This window comes from Cyprinodon tularosa, unplaced genomic scaffold, assembly GCF_016077235.1.
Source record: "Cyprinodon tularosa strain WSP-4 unplaced genomic scaffold, ASM1607723v1 ctg38, whole genome shotgun sequence".
Lineage (NCBI taxonomy): Eukaryota > Metazoa > Chordata > Actinopteri > Cyprinodontiformes > Cyprinodontidae > Cyprinodon > Cyprinodon tularosa.
This window is the reverse complement of record NW_024039096.1, coordinates 1678063-1705962: the sequence shown is the minus strand read 5'-3', so window position 1 is coordinate 1705962 and position 27900 is coordinate 1678063. Positions and strand designations below refer to the sequence as shown.

Below are 27900 nucleotides of genomic sequence, written 5' to 3'. Positions count from 1 at the left end.
CTCGTGAGACCATCCTGATCTCGCGAGCTTTCAAGGTTTCGCTCGCAGATCAGTCTGGAGACTCTCCGTTAAAGAAAATTTGGAGCAGTTCACCAAACGAACGTCCAATCAGCGTTGGCTTTGAGGCGGGCTGAGGTGTGACGCAACGAGAAGTTCTAAAAGTTCTAAAGAACATGGCGGCTTCAGTCAATGAAACTAGCGTTAGTATGGCTATCGAGCAAGTTTTATCGGAATTACAGAGTATTTCTTCACTGAAAGAAGAGCAAAACACTGCTCTGGAGGCTTTTCTCAGAGGGAAAGATGTTTTTGCTCTTCTCCCAACTGGTTTCGGCAAGAGTTTGATCTATCAATTGGCTCCTCTTCGTCGTCGCTCTGTTACGTCATATGCTTCGTTGATCTGATTGGTTTATTTGGCCCGTCTATCACCAACATTCGCCCCTTCCCAAAATTACTTCAACGTAAGGTTTCCAGATGGATATGCGGAGCAAATCCATCTGACGGAGTCAGGTTAGGAAAGAGCAACAACTATTAGGAGGAAAAAATAAACTGCAGTAAAACACAATTTGATAAAGCAGCCATATTTCACACTGGCTAGGGACTGAAAAAGGGTGATAGCAGCTCTCACCAAGATAAATGTTTTCCATCTAAAATATGTGGTGAGTTTTTTATTCAAATTTAAAAAAGAGGATATCTACAAATAAAACCTGACTTTTTGTAGGACTGGTTCAGGATGTTACGGTAAGAGATTAGCTGCTTATAACTGTTCAACAAAACCCCTCTTTAGAAAAAAAACAACACTATCTACTACAGCAAATTAATATTGAAGTTCTGGATTAAATTATAAAATCTGTCCTACAGTAAATAATTTTGACACCTTTCATTAAAAAACGCCTCCAGCTTTTCTCTTCTATTAATTACCAACTTAAAATTATTTCAACCCTGGAGTGATGTTAGCTTGATTGCTGTTTTACAGCATTGATTTTAACTTTGAATAACACTGTTACAAACCCCACCAATGCTTGTGGCTCACAAGCCTGGCTGCAGTCTTGCTGCACTTATAATTGTCTGCCTGTTCCCATACATGAAAATATAACCACTGTGAACAGACCAAAGCAATGTCCATATATATTTTCCTCCTACAGTTACAAAGCTTGGTTTAAACTTTGTGTGAATATTTGTTTGTTCCTCAGTATAACTTTTATAAATCTTCAATATTTGTATGAAGACATTAAATGTATATTTTCATGCTGTACATTTCTTGAACAAAACCAGTACGGTTTAATTAAAACAATATTTGAAATCAGGTTTTAATATTGTATTATTTTTTTATTCAGCTTCTGCATTTATTTATTTTTTTTACAGTTTTTACTTAAAACTGTCACCAGCCTGGTCTGGTTCTGCTTTGAGAACATCATATTTGCTGCATGTCTTGTTCTCAGCGTTGTTTATATGGCTCAGATCTGCCCTCTGCGGGTTCAAAAAGGCTAAGACATGTTGTGAAAGACAAAAGGCACCTAAATTACTTTAAACTGAACAGAAATCACATTGTTTTTGACTATAAATATTTTTTTAAAATCCTTTAGATCAATTTAGGTCCAAATTGGAACAAACCCAAACAAGTTTTAGGGATTCTTTTCCTCTCAATATTGAACACCTTTTGTTGTTTGTTATTGAAGTTGTTTGTTTCCCAACCCAGCGGCAACCCAACCCTCAGTTTTTTTATCTTAAGGCTTGTCTTTTAAAAGGTTTTTGGGAACCTTGACCACAAACACCATGGGGTCTTTGGCCTTGTTGCTGAAGGCTTTGCGAATGATGTCCACGGCGTGCAGGTGAGTCATTCCTTGAAGGGAAACGCCGTCCACAGACACCAGTTCAAATCCAGCCTGAAACAAAGTGAACGGTTTTCAGATCTATGCATATATTTCATTACATGCAACAACTTTTTATACCAGTCAGTCACATAGGGTAACAAATGCATTCATCTAAAGGAGTGTTTTTCAACTCTGGTCCTCAAGGCACCCTGCTCTGCATGTTTTTGATGTTTCTGAGCTTCAGCACACCTGATTAAGATGATTGCTGTTCAGCAAAGCCTGATAATCTGCTATCAATTGATAACAGGTGTGTGGAAAGAGGGAAACATCTAAAACATGGAGGGCAGTGTGCCTTGAGGACCAGGGTTGAAAAACACTGATCTAAAGATAATTGAGAGAATGCCTTAAAGTTCAAAGTGATCACCAGAATTTAAGTGTTTTTAAATATCCTTGAAAGTGGATTTCCAGTTACAACCATTTCCCTGGTTTATGCACAAGGATCAGAGGAAATATCCAGAGAGGATAAATATTCTGACATTGGAGGAAAGTTGGCTGACCTTACAACTAAAAATGGGAAATTGAGTGAACAATTTACAAAATCTCCATAAATGGACAATTACAGATTGGAAATGGTGCCTACATGAATCCATCCTGCCTCGTATCAACTATAAACCCTTTATAGGGCACTCAGTGAAAGACTTTAAATTTCTAATTTTCAAGCAAAGAGTGCACTGCAAAAAAATTCAATCCAACTACGTAATTTTCTTAAAATAAGTGCATTTTTTCTTGAATCGAGCAGGTAAGTGAGACACACTGCAAATGGAATAAGAAAATTTACAATTAAATTAAGGGGGAAAAAATGCAGTCTCATATTTCAAGTGCATAATATCAAATAATCAGATTTTATGCATAAAAATGCTCCTTACACTGGGAGATTTTCTTATTTACCTGCTCAAATTAAGGGCAAAGACACTTATTTTAAGACATTTTCACTAATTTTTAAACACATAAAAAACATGAATATTTTTATGGCAAAAATTGATGTCAATGTAATAAGAAATGCCAACTTGCCCGAATATATTAAGAAAAATAACAAAAGTGGGGGGCTACATTTCTAAGGGGTTTGCAAGTGATCAAAAACAGTAACTTGCCCTACAAAGGGTTAAGACTGACCTAAGGATGAGGGGGATATTTTTACTACTGACTAACCATCATTTAAGCCAGGCATCCCCAAAGTCGGTCCTTGAGGGCCGGCTGTCCTGCAGGCTTTAGAGGTTTCCCTGCTCCAGCACAGCTGATTTCGGTAATAGTTGATAAACAGGCTTTTGCTGAACTGCAATCATCAGAATCAGCTGTCCTACAGCAGAGAAACCTCTAACCTGCAGGACACGGGCCCTCGAGGACCGACTTTGGGGATGGCTGATTTAAGCAATTTACCATTAAGCATCTTCTGATTGCAAGCAAAGCTGAATTGATGCCTAAAATCATTGAAAGGCAGTTCTGATCTGAAAGAGGGTCCAGTCCAGTAGGAATAAGGTTTACCTAATTAGTCAGTGAGTATGCATCTAGAAATATTGAAAAAGGTTCCCAAGATAAAGCTTTTGGTTTATGTAATTTACTAAACCTATAGTAAAAATTTTTTATCATTTAGTCCAAGGGTCTGCAGCCTGCAGTTCTTAATATTGGCCTAAAATTATGTAAAGGAGCAACAAATGTAGTATAATAACAAATACCAGTCTTAGAAACTTTTGAGTATTTTATTGAATTTTCACAATGGAATAGCATTAAAAGAACAAAACATGTTTCTAATCTATTTTTGTTATCATTAGCTTATGCAGTAAATGTTTTTATAAGCTACTTATAGCTTATAAAAACTCTAAATAGATTTTTCCCATTTTTATTTTACTTAAAATCTAAAATGTATGCTTCATTTTTATACAATTTTACGTTTTTTATGTTAACTGCTAAAAAACTAATAAATTGTTATAAATAGTTATAAAATATTTGTGGTTCTAAAGGACTTTTCCATGAGGCTGTTTGAATTGTAAAGGTTTCAGACCCCTGATCTAGTCTTTCATTTTGTATGAGGCTGTAAATTTAAGAAATAAAACATATAAATTTACAGTTAACAATAATCTGGGCATCTTTAGCAGATAAAATGCAGCTTAGAATCTTTTGAAGGACCAAGTTGTACTTTCACAATTATGTGACGTTAATCAATGCTAGATTTATTGGTATCCTAACTAAAAACAGTTATCATTTGCAATACCATAAGATTTGAGAAAAAAACATTTAGTAAATTCAGCTTTGAGTGCACCAACACACATGACTGTAAAGTACACAGGATGGATAATGTCCTAAATGATGGAAAACCAGCTTAAGCTGCCCTTAATTTACCTTGAGAGCGTCACACATGGAGGCGGCTCCTCCAGGAAAGATCTTCTCGATCTTCACCATCGGCTGAATCTTTGACTCAATCCCTCCAGAAATGCTGATTCCTGCAGAAGTTAGTGGCTGAGGTTAGGCACTTTTACAGCAACTGATGTGAAGACATCTCGGAGTAAGTTGGTAATTTCACTGACATAGATATATGCAGACACAATATGGACTTTGTAAAATGTGCGCAAATGTCAAATTAAAATCACGTTTATTTCACCAAATGAAATAATAATAATAAATGAACTTTATTGATCTCATATTGGAGAAATTTACCTCTGCATTTAACCCATCCCTTTGGTAAGGGTTTGTACCCAGAGTGTCAGTCTGTTGGAGTGGGGCTCAAACTCAGAACCTGAGGTTTCCAAGCTCTATACCCTAATTAAAATATTGTTTGAGGTCCAAAGTGAAGTTTCTATTTTTCCATAATATAAAATGTATGAAATAAAAGGTCTGCAGAAGAATCTGCCTGACAATTGTTTATGAACAGGATATTTCTGGTCTTGAATGACCGCCAATCAGGTCTGACTTAAAGCTGTTATAAGGAAAACATGGCGAACAGAAAGCTTTGACGGAGACAGAATGATAATATTTACCTAAAGACTGTTTAGCTTTAGAGATGCTGACAGTTTTCAGTTGATGCTCCTGATCGGTGTCATCTGAGGAAGTCCGGTGGCCGTTGATCTGCTGGTCCTGATTCGTATCAAACACCTGCGACAGCGAGGGTCGAATCCTACGGTTTGCACTCTGCAGAGTGAATATTCCATTCTTACTCCTTTCTGCATTTTTCTCAGTCCTGCCCTGTGAATGGATGTTTCTGAAGAAAGTCCTTCCCCTCTCAGGGTTTGTCTCGTTCTTGTCTGATGAGGAGCGCAGAGAAGACTCATCAAAGTGGACGGAGCGAATAGTATGGATGTCTGTACGGAGGGGAGGTGGAGGGGAGTCACTGCTGTGGGTGAGCAGCCAATTAGGGAGCAAGGGACCTGCAGATTGGGATCTGGGCTCCCTTGGCTCAGGCTTATATCCATCCACAGGAATGTCCAGCAGATGTGAGAAAGGACTGGTGGTCCTTGTTTTACCCCTGGATCCCTGTGAGCCAGTCAGGCTGAGCTTCTCCAGCTCCTCCAGCAGGTGGCTCTCCTTTTCCACCTCCTCCGCACTGTGCAGCTCAAAGCCTCCTCTATAATCTGGCGAGAGAAAGTTTTAAAACTTTACAGATTGCAAAGATCACACCCCAACTTTTAAATTAATCTTCATTTTTCTCTAATGTTGTTAAAAAAAGGAAGTTGAAAGCCAGACAAGGACTTTAAAGCCTCTTAAGAGTTCATTATAAAACAATAAGCAATTGATGAAATGTAAAACTAATGTTTCTTGGAGAGCATCACACTTGAAATCACTGTTTAAAGGAAACGATAGAAATATGCAGGTATAGGTACTGACCTGGGATGGGTGTGATGAGGCGCCGTTTGGGGGCTCTACCAGATATTGGGGAGCGAAGAGGAGGAGTTCTGACTACAATGCAAGCAGAGACGAGAAGAAAATGTCTTAAAAGGCAAACTGCTGGTAAAGACTTGTGTGAATTTAAACTAAAAGACTGTTTATTTTTTCTTAGCTAAAATATAATTGCACATCTGATCCAATTTAACCCTGATTCTGTGTTTTAGGTCATCGTTTGATTGGAAATACCTCGTCTTTTATCTTTTCATAGTTTTCTACCAGGATTGTTCTGCATTAAACTAAACACATATTCATTCAGAACTGATCAGGTTCATGCTCTGCTAAAAAGAAGCATCTCCACAGCATGACGCTGCCATCACTGTGCTTTATGGCTGAAAAAAGTGTGTACAGCTCGACGTGTGATGTTTTGCACCACACAATGGCCTGCATGGTCAATTACTTTTATTCTTCATGCATTTCAGCAAACCAGAAACACGACTTTTTAACTTTCTGCTTTTTGTTCATCAATAAAGACCAAATCTGTGAAATGCATAACACTCCAGTGCAGCTGCTATAGAGTTACAGTCCTCCTGGCCTCTTTGCTTCTACTTAGAGTAATGCATTCTTTGCAACAAGCTGATTTTGATGGATCTCCATATGTTTTTATCTTCTTTGATTGATAGGTTCAAAATATGTTACAATCTTGGGGTTTTGTTTACAGAACTAGAGCTGTGCAGCATATTATCACAATAACAGTATGCTGAAATTTAAAAAGACGACACAGATGTAATATCTGAAGGTAACAATACTTACAAAGATATGCATAATTGCTATTAATAAAATATATTTGGCCAGTTGGATGAACTGTCACTGACAGGGTTATAAATAATCTTATGGATTGAAATTTAAACATGCTTAAAGTCAGAAAGAGGTGAAATTTTTATTTATAAATCTTGATCGCCATTCATACTGTCATTGTGGTTTGCAATAGCTATAATGCAACACCTTTGTTCCTCATATTGTCCTCATATTTATACATCCCCACCCTTCAGTCAGATGTGCTGTTTGTTGACTGATGTTCTCTGAAAACAATCAGGCTCCTTTACACAACAGTTGAATTGCACGGGTAGCTCTTCATATTACAGTAGGCTTTTTTCCCCATATAATAGGGATAATTTTGATCTATAGGAAACGTGGTCTCAAACATCTCAACAGTGCTTACATGCAACTGTTGGTCAATTAAAAATACACACCTGATCGATATTTGAGGATATCGTAGGCTTCTGCTTCAACATTGACCACCATGCTGTTGAAAACACTCAGATCAGATGGTGGAAGCACGAGTCTGATAAACAAAACAGGAAAAACTAGTTACTGCATGGATAGTTTTGGATAATCGTTAAAGTATTACTGTGTGCTCATTAGGGGTGGGTATTGGCAAAGAAGTCATGATTCGATTCGAATCACGATTACCATGCCACGATGCGATTCTATCATGATGCATCACGATACTTCAAATATTGCGATATTTTCACTGAACACTGTAAGAAAAAGCTACAGCCCTTACCAGTTGCTGATTGGCTGGTTATGATCTGGATCGTGTCTTCAATTGATAAATAACTGAAAGCAGCTGAATTCATACATAGCTGTATTTATTGAAACGACTTTTGGAGGTGTTGCCATGAAAACAAATACTGGACAGAAATATTACTATTACTGGTGTGGACACACTGACAAAAACATCTTAGGATTCCTAAAACTTAAAATATCAAAATAAGGATAATCAGTGCCGTTTACATGGCCTCAGTGGTCCTTTAAACCAATGAAATGAAAACATTCAAATGTATATTTCCCCTTTTGCAAATGACGTGCGTCATATCAATTTCGTTTTTACCGTCTTTGTTTTTAAAGCCAAAATGCATCCAAGCATCTGACTTGAAATGTGATGGAGCCACGGGGCAAATTTTCAGTGTCCTCCATGTTTTATTTCATATGACTCGTCGCAGTATCCCGCGGCCGGACATGCTTGTGACACAAAGCAGCGGGCGTCAACACATCCGCAGCGACATCTGCTGGACTGGAAGTTGTATTCCACTTGGTTTGGCTGATGTGCGCCAACCATTAATGTATTTTATTTGTTCATTTTTTTTATTTTTTTTTAATAATCAATTCTTGCCTTCAAGAATCGATGCAGTAGATCACAACAATTAGAATCGCGATGCATCGTCATGATGATTATTTTGCACACCCTTAGTGCTCATCAAGATATCTAACAAGATTAACTTGTTTAAAATTCTGGAGCCCCTAAGTAACGGCACAATGATTCTTTTAACTGCTAATGGTCACAGACATTTTATAGACTAGGACATAAATGTATGTTTTCTTTTAGTATTATTATCAACTGCTGCTTAGGGTTTATCTCCGGTTTTTCTTCCTTACCTGACTTCCCTCAAAAGCAGAAGCTTTTCGGGTCGATCCAGCACAGCCAGCAGGTGGTGGATCAAGTTCTCCACTGACCTCTCTGCTACATACTTGGTGAGGAAAATCAAAGGTTCAGTACCATGTCTTTTTAAGCAATTTCATATTTGTATATATGACAAAGTTACTGTAACATTTATTTACTTTCAGTCTGTAGAAGTAAAGTAAACATTAAAGTGAAGGTTAAACCTATGAAGAACTGTTAATTCAGTTTCTCAGAACAGATATTAAAGCCTAATCCAGAAGCATGTTGTTAGCCAGGGAAAAATATGTAAGAAAAAAAAAGATGAGAAAGCCTATTGAGGATTTCATGGTAGATTCACCAGGACTGCAACTGAAGCAAACAGGGAGGTGTATCCAGGACATGGGCTAAATCTATTGCATTGACTGTATCACAGCTAATTGCCTCTCTCCATATTCAGGTACAACTTTCCTTAAATCAAAAAGTTTTCACCGCTTTAGAATTTCTTCAAAGAGTCTCACCCTTTGGCACGCCGTCATCACAGCAGCCACCTCCTCTTCGCTGAGCAGCCTGCGGGCGATGTCCTCCACCACACCGAGCATCTCTGAGTTTGGCATCGCGCCGACATCTTGTCCTGCTGAGAAAGAGACAGGGTGGTCAAATTTGAAATTGTCTAATGTTTATATCTCATGTGCATGGAACATTTTTCTATTTTGTTTAAAATAAACTTGGCAAAATATAGTAAAAAATAAAGTTTGTAAATTATTGTCCTTACATATTTGTAATTTTTTCACAGGTGAATTTCTTTAATGTGTTCTTGTTATCACTTTAAGTGAAACGTTGAATGTTAACTGCTAATGTTTACTAAAATTAATAGCATTAATAAATTACTTGATGTTGAAGGGATCTTGGATTTCATAATTGCAGACTTAGTAACTGAGTGAGGGCTGTGTGCTGGTGCAGTATGAAGCACTGTTGCATTGTAGAAAGAATGTCCTGAGTTCGATTTGTGGCCCAGGCCCATTCTTTTTGCAAGTAGTTGGCATGTTCTCCCCGTGCACGCGTGAGTTCTCTCAGGGCACTAAGACTTTCTTTGAAAGACATGACTGTTAGGTTAATTGGCATCTCCAAGCTGTCCTTAAATTGTATGAGTGTGAGTGTTAATGGTTAAAGCTGTCTTAGTGGTGACCTGTCCACTGTATAAACAGAATTTCAAACATCTACATTTCTAGAGTCCAAAATGGGACATTTATTGCAGGTATTGATGGGATGAACACAGAAACTATCCATCAATCCATCCATTTTCTGACACGCTTAATCCCAAGCCGGAGTCCCCGGAGAGAACCCACGCATGCTCAGGAAGAACATGTAAATAAACTCCATGCAGAAAGACCTTCTTGCTGCAAGGCAGCAGTGCTACCCACTGCACCACTGAACAGCCCACACAGAAACTAGTTTGTAATTATTTATTAACTTACTGTATCATATAATTTTTGCATTTTTTTTAAATAACCACTGTGTAGTAATGCTGCAAAGTGTAGTAACCACTGCAAAGTGTAGTAATGCTAAAATAAATGAAATATAAGTATTTCAAAGATCGAAAAAAGGTTCTGGAATCAACAGAACTCTAGAACTTTTTGGTGGCCTTCAATATAAAAGGATGTTAAAAGCTATGTTTTAGCCTGTGCAGTGTGTCCCCCATAGGTCGTCTTCAGCCAGTGCCTATCCCTAAATGTCCATGGTCATATATCACCTTGGATTTCGTTACTGGACCATCATCTAAGGGTTTCACCACCATCCTCACTATACCAGCACCCTTGCTATCGCTCACATTCTCCTGGACCTCTGGGGTACAGTCTGTAAAGCCCTCTGAATCAAACCCCTACAGATCCAAGCTACCTCTAACATCATCCCTCAAACCAACCAGAAAGTTCAGCTGACTTGCTGCAGTTCTCCACTTCCAAATTCCTGTTGCTTTTTATAAATAAAACTTTAAAATTCATTGGTTCTCTTCGTGATTCTGCATGTTGGACAAAAGACTTCAAACCAGCATGATTCTACTGTCTTTATTTGTATTTATTTGTTCTGCACTTTTGTCTTTTAATGTTTCTTCTTTAAAATTTTCCTTCTATTATTTATTGGAGTTTCTGAAAACATTTGTAGCTTTTTTGGATAAAAAAAATTAAGATAAGTTTTCTCAGACATCTGAAAGCAAATATGCATTTTTTTTTACAAAACTGCTACAATGATTTTTTTATGCATTCCCAAGTAACTCAATCCAGTTGCATACAAAGGTTTTTTCAGAAAAGTAATTATATAAATAATTAATATAAAGAACAATATTTATTGAACATTTTTCTAAAAGTAAGGAGATTATATACCAACACCCATTTATATGATTTGATTTCTTGTTTAAAACACAAAAAAATCCTTTTATATAATTTAAAATCTGTTGATATGTAAAAATTCTATTTCTGGATGGAGAAACAATATTCTATCTTATGTTTTCTTAAAAAAAGCAAAATTGACCTCTTTTTCCAGACAGCTCTAATTGAAAGTATGAACTAAACAGAACTAGGCAGGTCACTGCTTCCTTACTAAAGAGTGTGAACTTTCAACACCTTCAAAAGGCTTGGCAGAGATATAACTTCCATGCTGCATTAAAAAGGGTAAATAAATGAGGTCTACCTTTGCCTTCTCTGCATGGTGATTTGGAGCGTCCACTAGAAGCGTCTCTCTTGCGTCCTCCTTTAAACAGCAGGTTAACAAAGGTCTTTGAGCGCTGCAGAGTGTTTCTCTCCTTTGACTGCTTTTCTTTCTGCTTCTTCTTGTCTTTCTTCTGATTAATCTCTATGATGGAACATAAAAAATAACTTTTTGCATTTTTTCACATTCGGTTCAACATCAACACAAGTTTAACAATTATAAATATAAATCTGAAGGTGGGAAGATGAATGCTGAATTCTGGATGAAAACCTGTCAGAGACTCTAACAGGCCTGTGTCTGGGGAGGTTCACCTTCCCTTGTAAAGCAACACTGTAGAGGTGAGTCGCAAAAGAAATGCACAGCTGAAAAGGCTGACTTCATACACCTTTGTTTTAAAAAATATAAATATAAAAAATATAACCGCAGATGTTTGGGGGACAGTGATTCGCCTACATGTTATGAATGCTGGCGTACCATAAAGAATAAATTATGAAAAGTTTAGTTTGTGCCTTCAGCTCGTTGCACATAGGAAGACGTTAGTTGGATATAACAAAACGGAATATCTTCAGAACAGCTCCAAATGACACAAAACTAATATGGGTGAGTAGAAAATGATGTAATAACGTAAAATCAAGGGGCCAATGTAAAAAAAAATGGTGTTCCCCTTTAATAATTTCATGGAAAGGGCCTATAGAAGGATAATGTTCAAAACTGTCTCTGAACAGAAATGAGACACCAGGTGGTTCTAAAAGCAAATGATTTAATTTGTGAAAAAAATGTAAAGTAACAAAAGATGCAAAACATTAAGAATCATGAAAGCTGGAATAATCTGTGAATTTGCCTCAAATGTCTACGTAGACTTTTCAAGTTTTTATTTTTATTTTTTTGTTTAATGCAGACTGACCTGCTATGGTGACTTGGCTCTGCGACCTGGTGATTGGTCGACTTGGTCTGCTGAGCGCCAGGAGCACGGCTGTTTTGGCAGACTCCTTCCACCTCCTGCTCTCCTCTCCACGGATCGCCGTGTCTCTGAGAAGCGTGGTCGGTCCCAGACTGCGAGTGGTGTCTGACTCCATTCGCTGAGAGGAAAAATCCGTCTGGATGGCGGTCTCTGTTAGTTCTGACTCTGCCCTACGCATATAGAGTTACATAACCCAATCAGTTTCCTTGTCAATTATCTGATAACTTCCTAATAGTTGATAATATTCCTTAATTTTTTATTATAATTTTTTTATATACTTCATTTTCTGTTTTTCTGCCTAACAGGTAAACTTTTAAAATCTAAAATGTTTAATATTTGTTTTCAATTAAAAAACACCTGTTGATCTGAGCAAATCAATAAATGGCAACAACAACTGAACTTGTTTTACATAAAACTACCAAAAACGTAGGTCCAAAACAATTTGACATCTTATTAAAAGAAGCAAAATTAGTTTTGGTTTACCGCAAGGATCCGGCCTTGACCCCTTTCCAATCTATGTTTATTCTAATGTGTTTACATGCTAATGCTGTGATCATTTTGTTTGAAGTTAAAATGGCCTTTTTAAAATGAGAGTTAGTTTTGCATCACACATTGAATTAGATTTATAGGGGCCACAAAAAAAACCATTTCGGTGTCGTTTTACCAGAGAACCTGCCTCAACGTAGTTGCTATTTTCTTTATAATTTAAACAACATTTTAAATAACTGAACTAAGGATCTTTGGGACCTCCAGAGGTTAAAAAACCTTTTCTAACGTTACATACTTCTGTCTCAGACTTATTTGCATTATTCCTTGATTTTCATGATGTTGTTTGTTGAGTAATGTTTTATGTCAAATCACCAAGCCCTTTTCCTAGTAAATCTGTGTTAACTGTATGATTACAGGTGGACTCCATCTAGAAAGGCGAACAACTTTACTCTTTAAATCAAAACTGTCAAATGAAAAGAATCTAAAAGCTAAAAAAGAGAAAATTTGAGATTTTCGTCAACATGTTAAAGTGAATGTGCCAAGTATTACCGTAGGTCCTCTGTGGAGATGCAAACATCCACCATGTCTGAACCAAACGGCAGGCTGGGAGGGAACATGACCTGAGACAGGCCGCTCAGAGAGCTGACCGGGGTCCCGGATGACAGAGAGGAGGTTGAGGAGTTCGAGTCTGAAGCCTGGTAGGAAGATGGCTGAGCACCGTTGGCCACTGAACAGAAGAGACCATTGGCGGTATGAGAGAGCATACAGCTTTATTCAAAACAACAGCAGTGTGTTTAAAAGAAAAGTTTGAAAGAAAGCATTGAGGGTGCAGCATATTTTGTTTCTATGTAAAACAAAATTAGCTTGAACAACAAAAAAAAAAAAAAAAAAAATAGATTTTAAGCAGAACATAAAGAATTTCCTTGAAATCATTGAACCACTAAGCTCTGCTTCACATCTGTATTGAAATGAGTTGATTCATTAGAGGACAGATGGACCACGTTCTAAAATCCCTACACATTAGAAACCAAGGTATTCGGGCAAACTTTCCTATTGGACTAAGACCCAGACATCAGGCTGGTCATTAGTAAACATTAATCCTGTTTGCAGACGCTGCTTACTTACTGAGCCGTTTAAGGTCACTGTTGTGCTGAAAAATGCATTTCAAGGGTATTTCTTCTGTATTTAATGAAACAGATCCCTTAAGCTTGGTATGCAATCAAAATGTTTGATACCATCTTCGTATGATGCTGGGGCCACCATGAACTGTAGCTTGGATCAGTGTTTCGGGGTTCTCTGACAAACTCTTCAGCCAATCAAATGTTGCACTGTTTCTCTTTAGGAGAGCATATGCATTTTGAATTATAAATATATTGTCATCAAAATGTTTTTTTTTTTTTTTTTTTTTTTTTTTTTTTTTTACAATATGGCATATATTTAGGTTTTTGCCAAAAAGTAAACCCTCTTTGTTCAACCTGGAGGTAATTTACTGGTCAAATCTATCAATCTTGGGTCTTCTTCCAAAACCTTAAATAGTTGTGTCTCTCCCCACCCCCCTCTTATCTTTCTTGTTTTGTTTTACTTTTACAGCATTTTGGATCATTTTAGCCAGGAAAACGAATAATAAGTATTTTATATTTCTTTGTCTTTCCTCCGCTGTTCTAAATAATATCAGAAGAAACCTTATTTATTCTTGATTCTAAGGGCCGGATCTATCAAAGGTTTGCGTGTATAAAAACGTGAGCTATTTCACTGCGCACGCTAAAAAATGTACAAACTGATCTATCACCAGCGTGCTAAAAGGATTTGGTCTTTAAAAAGTGCTAAATAGCGCCTCTTATCCATTTAGTACTTTTTCTGCAATGAATATGCAATATGGGGCGTTTACACGCAAAAGTGCGTCTTGTGGGAGGAGAACATGTAAATATACTAATTTAGCACTCGCAAAGTGATTTATTAAACCTGAAAGCAATTTTGCTAACGGTATCTCACTCTATATTTAACATGTTTCAAAAGAAGGTGCAAATGGTCTGTATGCGTAATTGCGCACACATGGCAGCGGTTATTGTCGCAAGAAGGAGACATCGAAATGAAGCAAGGAGACGCAGAGAACGCATTTTTTCACTCCGTGTGAATATTTTTGCAAGGAAGGAGGAAACGATCATCAAAACATATCGTTTATCCAGCATTGCCATTTTGGAGCTGTTGGGGGAACTCCGAATGGATTTGGAGCCAGCCACAAGGAGGACCCACGCAATACCAGATATCACAAAACTCCTTGCAACATTGCACTTTTTTGCATCAGGGTCATTACAGCGTACGGTTGCAGCGAGAGCTGGGATCTCCCAATCTCGTTTTTTCAGAAGTGCTGTCCGAAGTGCTGTCTGACGGGGTCGGGGTTCTCCCCCTGCACCTGTGGAGCAACATGCCAATGCTGCGGGAAATGCATATGCGCAGTAATCTCATCTACAGTCACTTCTTTTGAGCCATTTGGTATGTGCATTTTTCTACAGGCCAATACAAAACACCTGTTTTTTTTTTGTTTTTTTTACTTACTGCAGTGAAGTAGAAATTCAGCCACATACCACCTTAGGGAATAAAGGTTGCCAAAGTTTTTTCTTTGTATGTATATATATATATATATATATAAATATAAATATAAATATATATATATATATATATATATATATATATATATATATATATATATATATATATATATATATATATATATATATATATATATATATTTTTTTTTTTTTTTTTTTTGTTTTTTTTTTTTTGTTTTTTTTTTGGGGATCACTGTAAGATTTAAATTTCTTAATGCACTAGTTTGTACAAACTACAAACTAGCCTACTTTGCCGCAAACCACAAAACGTGCAAAACCATCATTTAAATAGGGCGTCTCCAACAGTTTTGCACCTGCCACCAGTTACGCAATCACTCTTGTTAAATCACCCGCAAACCATGGTTCAGCCCCTCGCGCAAAATCCCAGTTTGCGAGTGCAAATTACTGCACGCAAAATTGGATCTTGATTAATCCGGCCCTAAGACTGCTATTCACTATTCTCCTTATGATAATAATTTATTTTAAACTATTCAGTCAGAATATATATTTTTTGGAATTCAATATAAAACAGCATTGATTCCAGTTGGTTTTCTAATACTTTAATACACCTACTTTAATAAATTAGTTGTCATCTAGAAAAGAAAAATCTTCTGTAAAAACATGACTGGTGTTTAGTGATGACAGAGTTTTATTACTTTATAAACAGTTTTAAATATGTGTCGATAAGACAGATAAAAATACTTACATTTATTCAACCACCTGTATTCTGCTATCATTTCTTTATAGGCAGGGTACCGTCCTGCTTCCTGTGAAGATAGGAGCACAAATATTCAAATGAAAACTCTGATAAATTTGCTGGACAGCAACATTGAAACCCCAGAAAGAACCTTAGTTTCCCTCCTGACTTTCTAGTAATCTCTGATAGATGGGATGCCCTTTGACTCAACAGAGTTTCAGTTTCTTCAGACCAAGGCATCAAAAGTTTCTTAAAGCACATCGCTAAGCTTTTATAAGCACCTGATCCTGGCTGCTTGGTGAATAATGCACAGCTCTCTGCTTTTTTTGTTCACAGTGTGAAACCCAACCTCTAACGAGCAAGGTGAGCGAGGAATATTATGTCTGCTTTCCAGCTGTCTGCCTCGAACACAGAACAGGCTGGAACGACCACAACAGAGAGGGAAACCTGTCTCCCAGAGAGCGAGTTAAAGAGGAGAGGCGGGCTGCAGGTCAAAGAGCTAGCACCAGAGGTGGAAAGAGTACTAAAAAATTGTAATTGAGTAAAAGTATCTTTACTTTGCATAAATTTTACTCAGACTCAAAGTAAAATTACCCATCTCAACATTAACTCAAGTAAAAGTACAAAATTACTTCATTTAAAATGTAATTTGAGTAAAAGTTACTTAGTTACTTTGAGTTATTTAATGCAAAAAAGGATGAGTCATGAATCGAACTGACTACAAGGTGTTTTAATCAATTTCAAGGCGTATTTCAGTGGACATCCACACTTGCAAAAGATCAGCTGGGCTAAAGAACATACTTCCTCACAGCACAAGGACTGTCAGAACCTAAACCATAAAGTGCAAACAATTTTCAATCCTACTGTCCAACAGACAACACCATGATAGGAATAAAGAAATTTAAACTACATTTGAAAGTTTTCAAAATGCACACAAAATTAAATGCCCAAAAGTTACAAGGAATCAAACTAAAACGCAACAGGATCCCACTTTTATTAACAAGCTCCTCATTTAATGATTTTAAGTGACACTTGTTTTACTTTAATAGTGATTTTTAACTGACACTTGTTTTTACATCAATTGTTTATATGTTTGAATTGTGTAAATAAAGTGCTGTTAAAAGTCCAAAGTCTTCTTCTAGTTTTTAATGGCGATTAAGTGTTGGTTCCATGACACAGGGGTTTACATTTCCGTCCGCATTTAATTTTTTCACCATCAGTATTTTTTTTTTCTTCACTCAGTAACGTGAGGGGGTTTTAAATGTAGCGAAGTATAACTACTTAGGTAAAAATTTACTCGAGTAGAAGTAAAAATTGCATATTTCAAAAACTACTCATAAAAAGTACTACTATTACAGTAACGTGAGTAAATGTAATCAGTTACTTTCCACCCCTGGTTAGCACAAGTCAGCTAGGCTTGGAGGTAATGGAAGAACCAAGCGCTTTCTGTTAACGAAGAGTCAGAGAGGAACCCAAGCCAACTTCTTCAGCTTGTACTTAGTGCTACGGTAAAAAAAAAAAAAACAGCTTTCCATGCAGGCCCCTATCTGACAAATGTTACGCAAGGCCCCGCACGTGTCCAAAGAGAGTACAGGACCTTTCCTCTTAATCATGTCTCTCTGAAAAACTTTAAAACCTCTTTAACTCCTGAAGACGTATTAGGTAAAAAAAAATAAAATGAAAAAATATGGTGATGCTTAAAAGTATAAGGTTCTCGCCTCAAATGATCTTAAAACATACTTTAATTGAACAACAGCAACAGAAAAGAGAACATTTAACTTAGTACTCTGAGCTCTGTGAGTTAAGAAGATGGGCCGCCAAGCCAACCAATGAGCAGAAGTTGACTCTCTTGGACACACCCCCTCCTCATTTGCATAATGAGGTAGAAATGCATAGAGAAATGTAAAAAGGGCAGAGAGAAATGTAAAAAGGGCAGAGAGAAATAAACAGCGGCGAAGAAATAACTAAGGTAAAAAAATACAAAGGAAGAATAAAACAGACAAAAATATTATAACATGCACATAAATAAATACTTAAAAATATAAGTAATTAAAAAATAAAGTTGAAGATTATAAAGGACAGAAAAATAAATAAGGTAAATATTACAAAGGCAAATAAATAAAGAAGCTAATTAAGAGTTATATACATTTATGTCTCACTTTTTTGTTGGCAATTAATTGTATGCTTATACATTTATTGAGCATTTATTTATTTCTGTATTTATTTTTAAATATGGCAGAGTTAGTCCTTCATAATGGAACACATTAATTAACTGAAAAATGTTGCATAGTATGCCTTTAAGAAATGGAAATGTCATGAGAGCTTTATAAAACGAAATTTCAATAAAAGTTGTCTTAGTCTCACATTCTAGGTCTAAGTCTATCTAAGTCTTTCTATAGTATTCTTGAGTCTTTAAGTAAAAGTTAAAGAATATAAACGAATATAAAAAAAGTATTTGATATCTGATTTAAAACCACACTAAGGTCCAGTCTAAAACTCTGATCTAAGAAGGCCTTGATGAAGATAAAAGGTGAAAAAAAAAGCTTCAAGTTGAGCATTTCTGTCGTTTTTCTTAATGAGCTCAAAGTATATTTAAGGTTGGTTTTTTGGTTTTCGTTTTATAAATTCATACACAGAACAAAGCCTAACTATGCAGACAAACTGCATAAAAATAATCATAAAGCCATTTAAAACTAATCATTAAGACCCAATAAGATCCATATAAATCTAAACTGTTGTTTATTTTAATACAGGCTATTTAAAGCGCGGCACAGGTGATCGTCTCCCCTTAAATATACTGGTAGGAATCACATTTTGTCAACTTTAAAGCAAGAAAGCTTTGATCGTTTTTTACATTGCTGGACTTTGCTGTTCCCATACTTCATTTTTTCTTTTTAGCATATATCAATGTTAACATCAAAATTATATCTACCACAAACAGTTTCATTATATTTTTGAGCTTATAGAACCACATCATTTGAACCACAGCTTCATTCTTCTTCTAGTAAAAGTTTTACACACTCTCATACAGGCACAATTTTCACCCCAGGTCAAAACCAGGGTCACAAAATTATATAAAAAAAAAATAACTAGCCAGAAATGTCAGTCTCTGACTGACCTTGTATTCTATATCTTCATCAGTCACAATAATAAATAAACAAATAAATAAATTACATCTTAAAGTTCTATCCTGGAGGATGTGATGTGTCTCAGCTAGGAATGAAGGTAGTTTTAAATTCATTCATGGCAACAAAACTTGGCAGGAATAGTAATTGTTTTTAGTTATTATCAGACTTATGCAACACCTAAAGGTCCAATAACATCCAGTTAAATTTTTTGAATCATCTAATGAAACAACTGACGCAGAATGCCTGAAACAATTCAGGACTTAAAAAAAATAATGCTAACTAAAATATTGAAATGACCCCCTTGGCTCAGCTGAACGTTCCGGGTTATGATAATACATAAACAACAAAAGAGAAAAAGACAATTTGTTACCTTAATGGTGAGCATGATGTGTGTGTGGCTCTTCAGCACCTCCACAGCGCTGCTATGGCTGATTTCCTGAAAGCTTACTCCATTAGCAGCCAGGATCTGGTCTCCGATCTTAATCCCATTCTGCTCGGCCAGACCACCTGGATCCAGTCTGAGATAATACCACAGAAGTGAACAAGAGATTAGAAAGGGTCAAGAACTTTGTAGTTAAGAAATAAAAATATATTTAAGGGTCAGTTTAAACAATTTAATTTTTCCAGGTCAGATGATGCATAAAAATAACTTTTCACTATACTGTACCAGCATTTCTTTTATTGGTTTTATGCCATTTTCAACGCTTGTAAGAAACCAAATTTAATTCTGCTGCAAGCCATACTCCCCACACTAGAAATATCTCTCTCTTCTATGTATTTCTAAATCTTGAAATCTTCTAAATGTATTCAAATAGATCCCATTTTTGATGGTTTTCTGAATTGAGAAGTGCATGCATGCTGTATTTACCCATGTGTACCTTGGCAGGCATGTCTACAATCATTTTTTGCTTCCCATGAAATTCCTTGTAAACACTACTCCTTAGCCTCTATTCCAGGGAATTTTGTACCTACTTGGAGACGTAGATGCCCAGACCAAACTCCTTGCCCCCCCGTATGTTGAACCCGAGGCAGTAATCATCAGACGTGGTGTAAAGGTGGACTATCCTTTGCAGAGCGCTGTCAGAACTGGCTTCTGAAGGGGTTTTTCCGCTCTCCTCCACCACCATCCGCCTATGTATCAGATCCACCCTTAAAATGAACATCACACCCAAATGATTTTATTACCACAGAAAAAAATCAGGAAAGCACATTTTTTTTAAAATACTAGAAATAGTAAAATTCACCAGGTGGTCTTCTCCTTGGAGTAACGGATGCCGGGAACTTTCCCAACTCGTCTCACCACCATCCTCAGCCTGTTGTTGCCTGTCAGGACCTTCACGGCACTGCTCATGGTGATACTTTCCAGGCTGATTCCGTTCACCTCTACCAGCTTATCTCCGACCTGCAGACCTGCCTCCTCTATAAGCAAAAAGGAGAAACAGAATAACGTAACTCACAGCAGGGGGAAACAGAACCGGGTAGCAGCGGTTATTTTCCAGAGAGCACGCTTACCTGCAGTGCTGTTGTCCTCCACTTTACTGACAAAGATGCTGAGGCCATGCTCAGAGCCCCCGCGCACACTGAAGCCAAGCTTCCCGTCCAAACTCTTATCCACCGTGACGGTGTGGAGGTCTTCACAATCATCTCCGCCTAAAACGTAATGAGGTGACAGTTAGATAAAAAAGTGGAATTTTGCTTTAACCTCTTGGCACCCTTTTGAAAAGCTATGGAAAAATCAGTCATCTGATAGTGGAAAGGAGATCATGCAGCTGCAAACCTACAAAGAAATCCATGTAAGAGGCTGAGTTACATAGACCAACAAATTAGACTGTAAGGACACATGAGGTCTTCTGTCGATAGTTAGTCACAAGCTAAGAAGGGGAACATACAGTAGCCCATCTGTTAAATGTGACATCACTTTGACTTTTCTTAAAATGTGTGTTGGCTTGGGCTTCAATCAAAACCTGCCAGAAAATCTGGAGTGTTAAATTGACTTAGCTTTTTCCATAACTAAAAAAGCCCAAAAAATCTTCTTCACAAAGTGTGATTCTGGTCCGCCTGTACTCATGTTACTCCTGGAAGGATGCTAACATTAGCCAACATTAACCAAAGGGATGATTCCAACAATCAGATTCACCTGCGGGCAGTCGGTAAGTGTTGCTGCTTGTGTAACTTATTAAAGAGAACAGTGGCTAAATGTTGCTAATGTTGCATTCACATGAATGTGCATGCATGCCTGTTGCCTTTCTGTACTTCCCTCTATCTCTTTGCTCTCACCATTGATTCTGACATGGGATTTTCCTCTGGAGAACTTATTGTCATATTGATGATAAATGTAACTTGTCTACTTTGTAAGTCACTTTGGATGAAAGGGTCTGCTAAATGCATAAAATGCGTCACAAAAAGAGAAAAGAAGGGGTATTAAAATGGGATTGAATGAGATATATTTTATTTTTCCCACCAGTAAATTAGTATTAAGTAAAAGACAATTACAGAAGGTGTATATATATATATATATATATATATATAGATATGTATATATTATCCTACCCTCATCTGTGGTCATGAGATTTGGGTCATGACCGAAAGAATGAGATCCCGGATACAAGCGGCTGAAATGAGTTTTCTCCGTAGTGTGTCTGGGCTCTCCCTTATAGATAGGGTGAGGAGCTCAGTCATCCGGTGGGGGCTCACAATAGAGCCACTGCTCCTTCACATCGAGAGGAGCCAGTTGAGGTGGCTCGGGCATCTGATTAGGATGCCTCCTGGACGTCTCCCTGGTGAGGTGTTCCAGGCATGTCCCACCGGGAGGAGGCCCAGGGGGAGACCCAGAACACGCTGGAGGAACTATGTTTCTCGGCCGGCCTGGGAACGCCTTGGGATTCCCCCGGAGGAGCTGGCCGAAGTGGCCGGGGAAAGGGACGTCTGGGCCTCCATACTGAAGCTGCTACCCGCGCGACCCGACCCCGGATAAGCGGAAGAAGATAGAGGACTTCTTTAGTCCTAGCCTGCTGAAGAGAGCAAAGTTGCGCCAAAGCAAACTATTAATTCTACTTGAAAATTGGTATAAAACTACAGCTGTAGCCATTCAAAATGACCCTTCACAGTAAAACGCCAGCAGAATGGCAGCCCACTTCCGTTCGACTCCCAGGGAAATCCCCTCTAACTTACAGCCTCTGGGTTGACTCCACCCTTTCACTGAATTACAGGGTCTGACCAGGAGATGACGCTTCTCTTTAGATCTTAATGTCCACAAATCATGACAGAAAGAATATTTTAGTACAAATATTGGTGTTGAAAAAGGAATTGTAGGGTACCAGCCAAGGGCCTATCAAAGAAAGTGGGGACATTTTGAGTGGCTACTACTGCATGAATGCACATCTCTATGAAGATCACATTCAATCTCTGCAACATGGAAGTGGAAGAGCCATGCTTTTCTACAGTCAGGGAATGCTGTTCTTCTTCAGAAGCAGTATTTGGAAGATGAATGCATTTAAATGCTGAATAAAAGTCTGAATAAAAGCCTGTTAGAAGCTGCATGAGAGGAGATTTGCCCTCCAGCATCACAGCGCTCAAAGTAGTACAGTGAGAAGGGAAGGAATAGATCAAAGCACATTACTTTGGGAGAATTGGGTTGAGTCAAGGTCCAAACCTCATTCTAAGAAACACTTTTTGAAAAGACTTTAAAAATTTATGCTTACAGACACTCATCAAGTAAAAAAAAAAAAAAACAGGCTAGAATTTTAACATTGTAGATGTGTTTGGTCAATAGACTAACAAAGACCTCATTTATAATCTTGATTTGTTAAAAGGTTTTTCATACAAGACGTCCCTTTCGTCCTACTTTACACATCATAAGCTACTTTGTGTTGGTATGTCTCATAATATCCTACTGAAATACTTTCACATTTATGGTTAGAAACAACAGAGATATGCTTTGGTGGCGCAGTGGTTAGCGTGCATGACCCATGTATGGAGGCCTTAATCGTTGCTGGGCCGACCTGGGTTCGAATCCAGTTTGTGGTCCTTTCATGCATGTCCTTACCCCTCTCTCATATCCCCTTTCCTGTCAGCCTACTGTCCATAAAAATGAGCTTCTAGTGCTGTTTAAAATAAGAATTAGAATTTGTTATAGAGCAGGTTAATCTGTGTGAATGCTTTTCACACACAGAAAGATTGTAGACCTTTATTAAAGGAGAATTCCGGTTTTTAACACTTTTAGCCCATTTTCTGTAGTGTCCAGGATGAAATCGAATGATCAACACCAAAATTTTGACAATTGGTCCTGTCTCTGCTTTTTGGCTCATGCAGAATCCCCCCCTGGCTGCTTCAGAATGGCTTCCATTGTGCATGTCCGATAATGTCCTTAAAACAACCTTACACATTCTTTTTTTAAAATATGCTACTCACCGGGTCGTCAGCGCTGTTCAATGACGTTCCAAAAAAAGTTTCGTAAAGAAAAAACGTTCCTGTAGTGTTTTATTTAGCATTTTGTAAATCCCATTGAGTTCTGTTGGAATAGTCAATATCCCTCCGCCACCGGAAACGGAAATGGGGCCTGTTTACACTTAGTTGTAGTCTTTTCGCTTCAGCCTGTGTACTCCGACGTCGAGGTGCTAACGTCTCTGTTAAACACTTTAAAAAACTCTGAAAATGGAATACGAAAGGTGGATTCTTGAGGAGGACATATTGGACTTTGAGTTTGACGGTAGAGGATACCGTTTTGAACCGGAATATACTGAGGAGGAGTATATAGAGACATTGTCGCCAACTAGTGGTCTGGAGTGTGCAACGCTTCAGATTCGAACGGGAAGCGGAAGTTTATAAGCGGTTGTGATGTATCGGAAAAAATAGTTCTGGGATTTACAAAATGCTAAATAAAACAAGACAGGAACGTTTTTTTTCACGAAACTTTTTTTGGAACGTCATTGAACAGCGCTGACGACCCGGTGAGTAGCATATTTAAAAAAAAGAACGTTTAAGGTTGTTTTAAGGACATTATCGGACATGCACAATGGAAGCCATTCTGAAGCAGCCAGGGGGGGATTCTGCATGAGCCAAAAAGCAGAGACAGGACCAATTGTCAAAATTTTGGTGTCGATCATTCGATTTCATCCTGGACACTACAGAAAATGGGCTAAAAGTGTTAAAAACCGGAATTCTCCTTTAAAAGGACTGAAGACAGGGTTTATAGGAAATAGTACTTGTTTATTTTAGAAATTTGTACTTCTGTTACTTTGCATGTTGTGATGCTTTTAAATCTGTTATTGCTGTTGCATATTTTTGTAATTTCGTGTGTCTGAGCAGGTCTCTCTTGTAAATAAGACACATAGTTTCAAGGGACTAACCTATATAAATAATTAATTTAAAAATAAAATAAACTAATCCAGACCAAGAATTTAGCAAAGGAATCTTAAATGTTAATTTTCCATATTTCTTATCCAGTATTTTGCCCCGAATATATAGACATTACTTTTTCCTAAGGTTTTATGCATAACAGTAATGGTTTTACCACTTCAGGACACTATTAATGTAAAATTAGGCAGCACTCTGTTTACAGGGGACTGTGTCTTGCAGCTGCTTCCTACCATCCACTGGAGAGTTGATGAGGATGACCCGACCCATAGGCGAGGAGGATCGGATTCCACGGCGACGCTGCTCCTTCTTTCGTAGGAGATTGCGTGTTGCTGTGTGCGAAACTTGTGTCGCTTGGCCCTTTTCCCTGCGGGAGGGATCTGATGAGAAAGCCATGGGGGCCTTTCAAACGCTCTCCACCAGGCAGTCAGCTCCAGGTGGAGGAGTCTAAAGGAGGGCAATTACAGAGCAGGCATTCAACTAGGTCTTAAAATAAAAAACCCATACACTCATTTGGTGGCTTCATTTAGCTCAGTAATTAAATTGAAAATAGGTGAAACTCTGATAGATTGCTTAGTCTGAATTATTTACTTTTGTTTATGATGATCAAATACAGTTTCTCAGAAAATAAGAGAACCTCATAGACAAAATAAGACTAAAATCTGGGCCTGATTGTATGACTGAACACAATATTTTGACAAAAGCATTCCCTCAACTGCCTTGACTTGGATATGAGCTTAAATGGCATCTTATTATTAAAACCTAGGGCTTATTGTGGCAGTGTTCCCATTTGCAGCTGAAACTGTCTTTATTTTTCCAGGGAAGCTGTATACACAGATTAGAAGCATATTTATAGGAACTTAGACCATTCTTTCAGAAGCTTATGTGTCAAGTCATTGACTAATGTAAATGAAAAGAACCCTGGCTCTCAGAGTCACTCCTATTCATTCCAAAGTTGTTCTATTCGATTGAAGTAACTTAAATTGTGCAGGCCAGTCAAGCTCATACACACCAAAAACACCATCCATGTCTTTGTCAACCTTAATGAGTAATGATTTGTCATGTTGGAAGAGGAAAGGGTCATTTACAATGTTTCAAACTAGGGATGTCCCAATCCGATACCGATACTGGATATTAATCTGACATCAAGCTAAAACTAATCTCAGATTATATCAGCCTGACCCTAAAATCTCCAACATAGGCATGCTGATAAAAAAAAAAAACACTCTTGTTGTCTATAGCTTCTGTAACCCACTGGTTAATAACACATGGATCCTTTGTTCTCAAATCTATTGTTCAGTATTGTTTTAATAATATCACTTGATCAAACCTTCTCTAAAATTCCACTCCATAAAATCAGTAATTAAAGCTTGTATGACTCCAGATTTTAATTTTTTAGAGCACCAAGTGAATACTTTTGGCAATACAGTGTACTTTACAGTATATTCAGCCAATACTTAGTTAGGTTTGCTTTCAAATGAGCCAGTTCTACTTTATCAATGCAGCGTCGCATGGAGGTGACAACCATGTGGCTTTTCTCAATTGTTAACAAAGCCTTCTTATTCTAATAACTACCTCAGCACATCTGCATTGTTGGCCCTAATACTCTACTTGACAAATTCTTTACAGATACACCTTATGTTTTTGGGTCAGGACAGTTCACTGACTAATCAAGCATAGAGATACCATTGTCATTAAAGTAGGGGTCATTCCCTTTAAATCTTTATGCAAGTTTCAAAGTTCACAGTGTAATTAAAGAAAGAATCTTCATGGAGCTTCGCAACAGAAAAGAGCAAGAAGGGCTCTACCCTTCACCATCACTGCATACATTTTCCTCTTTAAAATCAGGTTTGATCTGAATACCTCAAAACTGTAAGGATACATAAGCCATGGCAGAAATGCATCAGTCACTTAGTTAGTGCTATGGAAGAAGCTAAGATCAGGAAACACTATGTTTCTTGTGCAAATACAGTTAGCATAGAGACCTGCTATCATCCCAAGCTGCCACTATGAGCTATATAGTTTCCCACACCTCATGGAGTTTGATAAAAATACATTATTTTGTGACATGTACTCTGTCTGATACATGCTAATGTACACGCCTTCATATGTTTTAGGTTTTATAATGCAGAGCTTTAGCTGTTCGTGACATTTTCGAAACTTTTTTTTTTGTCGTTTTTATCCAGAAGGCTGTAGTCCCAATTTTACTAATCATCCATGTGAGTGTTTGCCACATAATGACGTCTATCAGGCTGAAGACTCTCTGAAAGCTCCTTTCATACGCAGGATAGGGTTTTTACTGTTGACCCCGTAAAAGTTGAAGAGATAAGAGCGAGACACTGGAGTAAAATTTGATGTATTTGGATCAAATCTCAGCCAGAAAATTAGGTATTGCGGGTATAAGCTGTACTGAGTATACAAAGCTACTATTGTGTGTCAACAACGCTTCAAGCGACTGTAATTGACAGAAAACAGGGTTTCCAAAATCATCACTGAATGGGACTTCACACTGGTCTACAAAAGACTTGGATTCTGTTTCTCAGTCTTAATCTCTCAAATTTTGATTTCCCTATAAAATACAATATTAAGATAAATATGATAAAGGGACTTTAAACACAGGAGCAATAGTCCAGTCCATTTTCTCTTTAGCTGAGGTAAGACTCTCACCTCTAGAGTCGCTTAACACAAGAAATCCAACTGTCAAATAATTTGCTATTCCTCTCAAAGCAATAGCTATCTCTCATTGCTGTACACTTTTTTTTGTATAATACAATTTATTTTTTCTCTATGAATTTCCTTTAATATGCTTGGAAACAGTGCACTAAAAAGCCAAATTTGAAAGTGATGACCTTTTGTTGCTTGTATTATTTGTTGAACAAATGTAAAGTCATTATTTTTAAAATAATATTTATATTTGTAAATGTGTTTCTAATTGTGATTTTGAGATACTCTGAATCAGCTGGTGTTTTCCTAATCCACAGTACTCACCATAATCACAAAAATAGAAATAAACACTTGAAATGTATCATTATGTGAGGCTAAACTATGTTACTTGACATTCACTTTTAGAATTTAAATAAAATTTTAAAAAACTGAAATGCCTGTTTAGGTGTTTTTGTGGTATTTCGAATCAACTCATGCAGATGGTTTTCTGACATATTTTACTCTTTGGCGTTGTATAGTCGCACTTTGGTCCATTCATCTCCATGTCGCATCGCCCTCACCGGTCTCTACCTCCAGACAGACAAAAAAAAAAAAAAAACATTTACCTGACACACCATCAGTCCTGCTGTCCTCAAGCTTCCTCAGATCACCTCCCATGACAGAGTCTGAGTCAGGGAGGATTTCAACTGCAGCAGGTAAGGTCAGAAATAGGATTTCATCGGGTTATCTAATGCAGACCTGATCCGCTACAGCCAGGAAGTCACATGCTGTCTCCATAGTTACGTGACACTAAACTTAACCCTTGATGAAAGTCTGTCCACATGTCGTCACTTTGGGGTTCCCTTAGCTTTCTCCAGGACCCTGGACAGCGCAGGCTAGAACTACGGCTGTTCCAAAGAAATTTAATTTACTCAAGAATCATTTTAAAGAAAACAAACGAAAGTAGAAAATGAAATAAAAACACACATCTTTGATATTATATATCGGATAAAGCCGATTCAAGTGAACTCTTTCCTGTTCTTTACCAAGCTCCAACTTAAAAAAAAAAAGACAGTTCCTTTAAATAATCTCAGTTGCATAGAGAAACTCAACCCTGTAAATAGCTCACACATCCACGTTCACGTTAGAAAAAGGCTCCAACTAACCTGGCTTTTCTGTCCAACAAAG

The 27900-nt window shown here is 37.5% G+C and overlaps 1 protein-coding gene across 1 annotated transcript; it reads right to left on the bottom strand.

Moving 5' to 3' along the window:
- Positions 1-1673: 1673 nt before the first annotated feature.
- Positions 1674-27543, bottom strand: LOC119791101 (PDZ domain-containing protein 7-like). The gene is made up of 17 exons (XM_038296968.1): positions 27339-27543; positions 24303-24516; positions 20227-20364; positions 19959-20133; positions 19687-19863; positions 19085-19232; positions 15596-15656; positions 12830-13007; positions 11735-11961; positions 10813-10974; positions 8646-8761; positions 8124-8215; positions 6938-7029; positions 5688-5759; positions 4844-5434; positions 4209-4309; positions 1674-1883 (listed from the first exon to the last, which is right to left on the bottom strand). The coding sequence occupies exons 2-17, from the start codon at positions 24463-24465 to the stop codon at positions 1725-1727; spliced, it is 2652 nt and encodes an 883-aa protein (XP_038152896.1). The 5' UTR covers positions 24466-24516; positions 27339-27543; the 3' UTR covers positions 1674-1724.
- Between the last annotated feature and the right edge of the window lie 357 nt (positions 27544-27900).

Excerpts from the sequence above, each read along its gene's own strand:
- LOC119791101 (XM_038296968.1), bottom strand. The coding sequence starts at position 24,465 with ATGGCTTTCTCATCAGATCCCTCCCGCAGGGAAAAGGGCCAAGCGACA. Across the intron at positions 7,030-8,123 it reads CTGCTTTTGAGGGAAGTCAG|ACTCGTGCTTCCACCATCTG; the intron begins GTAAGGAAGAAA and ends TTTGTTTATCAG. Across the intron at positions 5,435-5,687 it reads CCTCATCACACCCATCCCAG|ATTATAGAGGAGGCTTTGAG; the intron begins GTCAGTACCTAT and ends TTCTCTCGCCAG.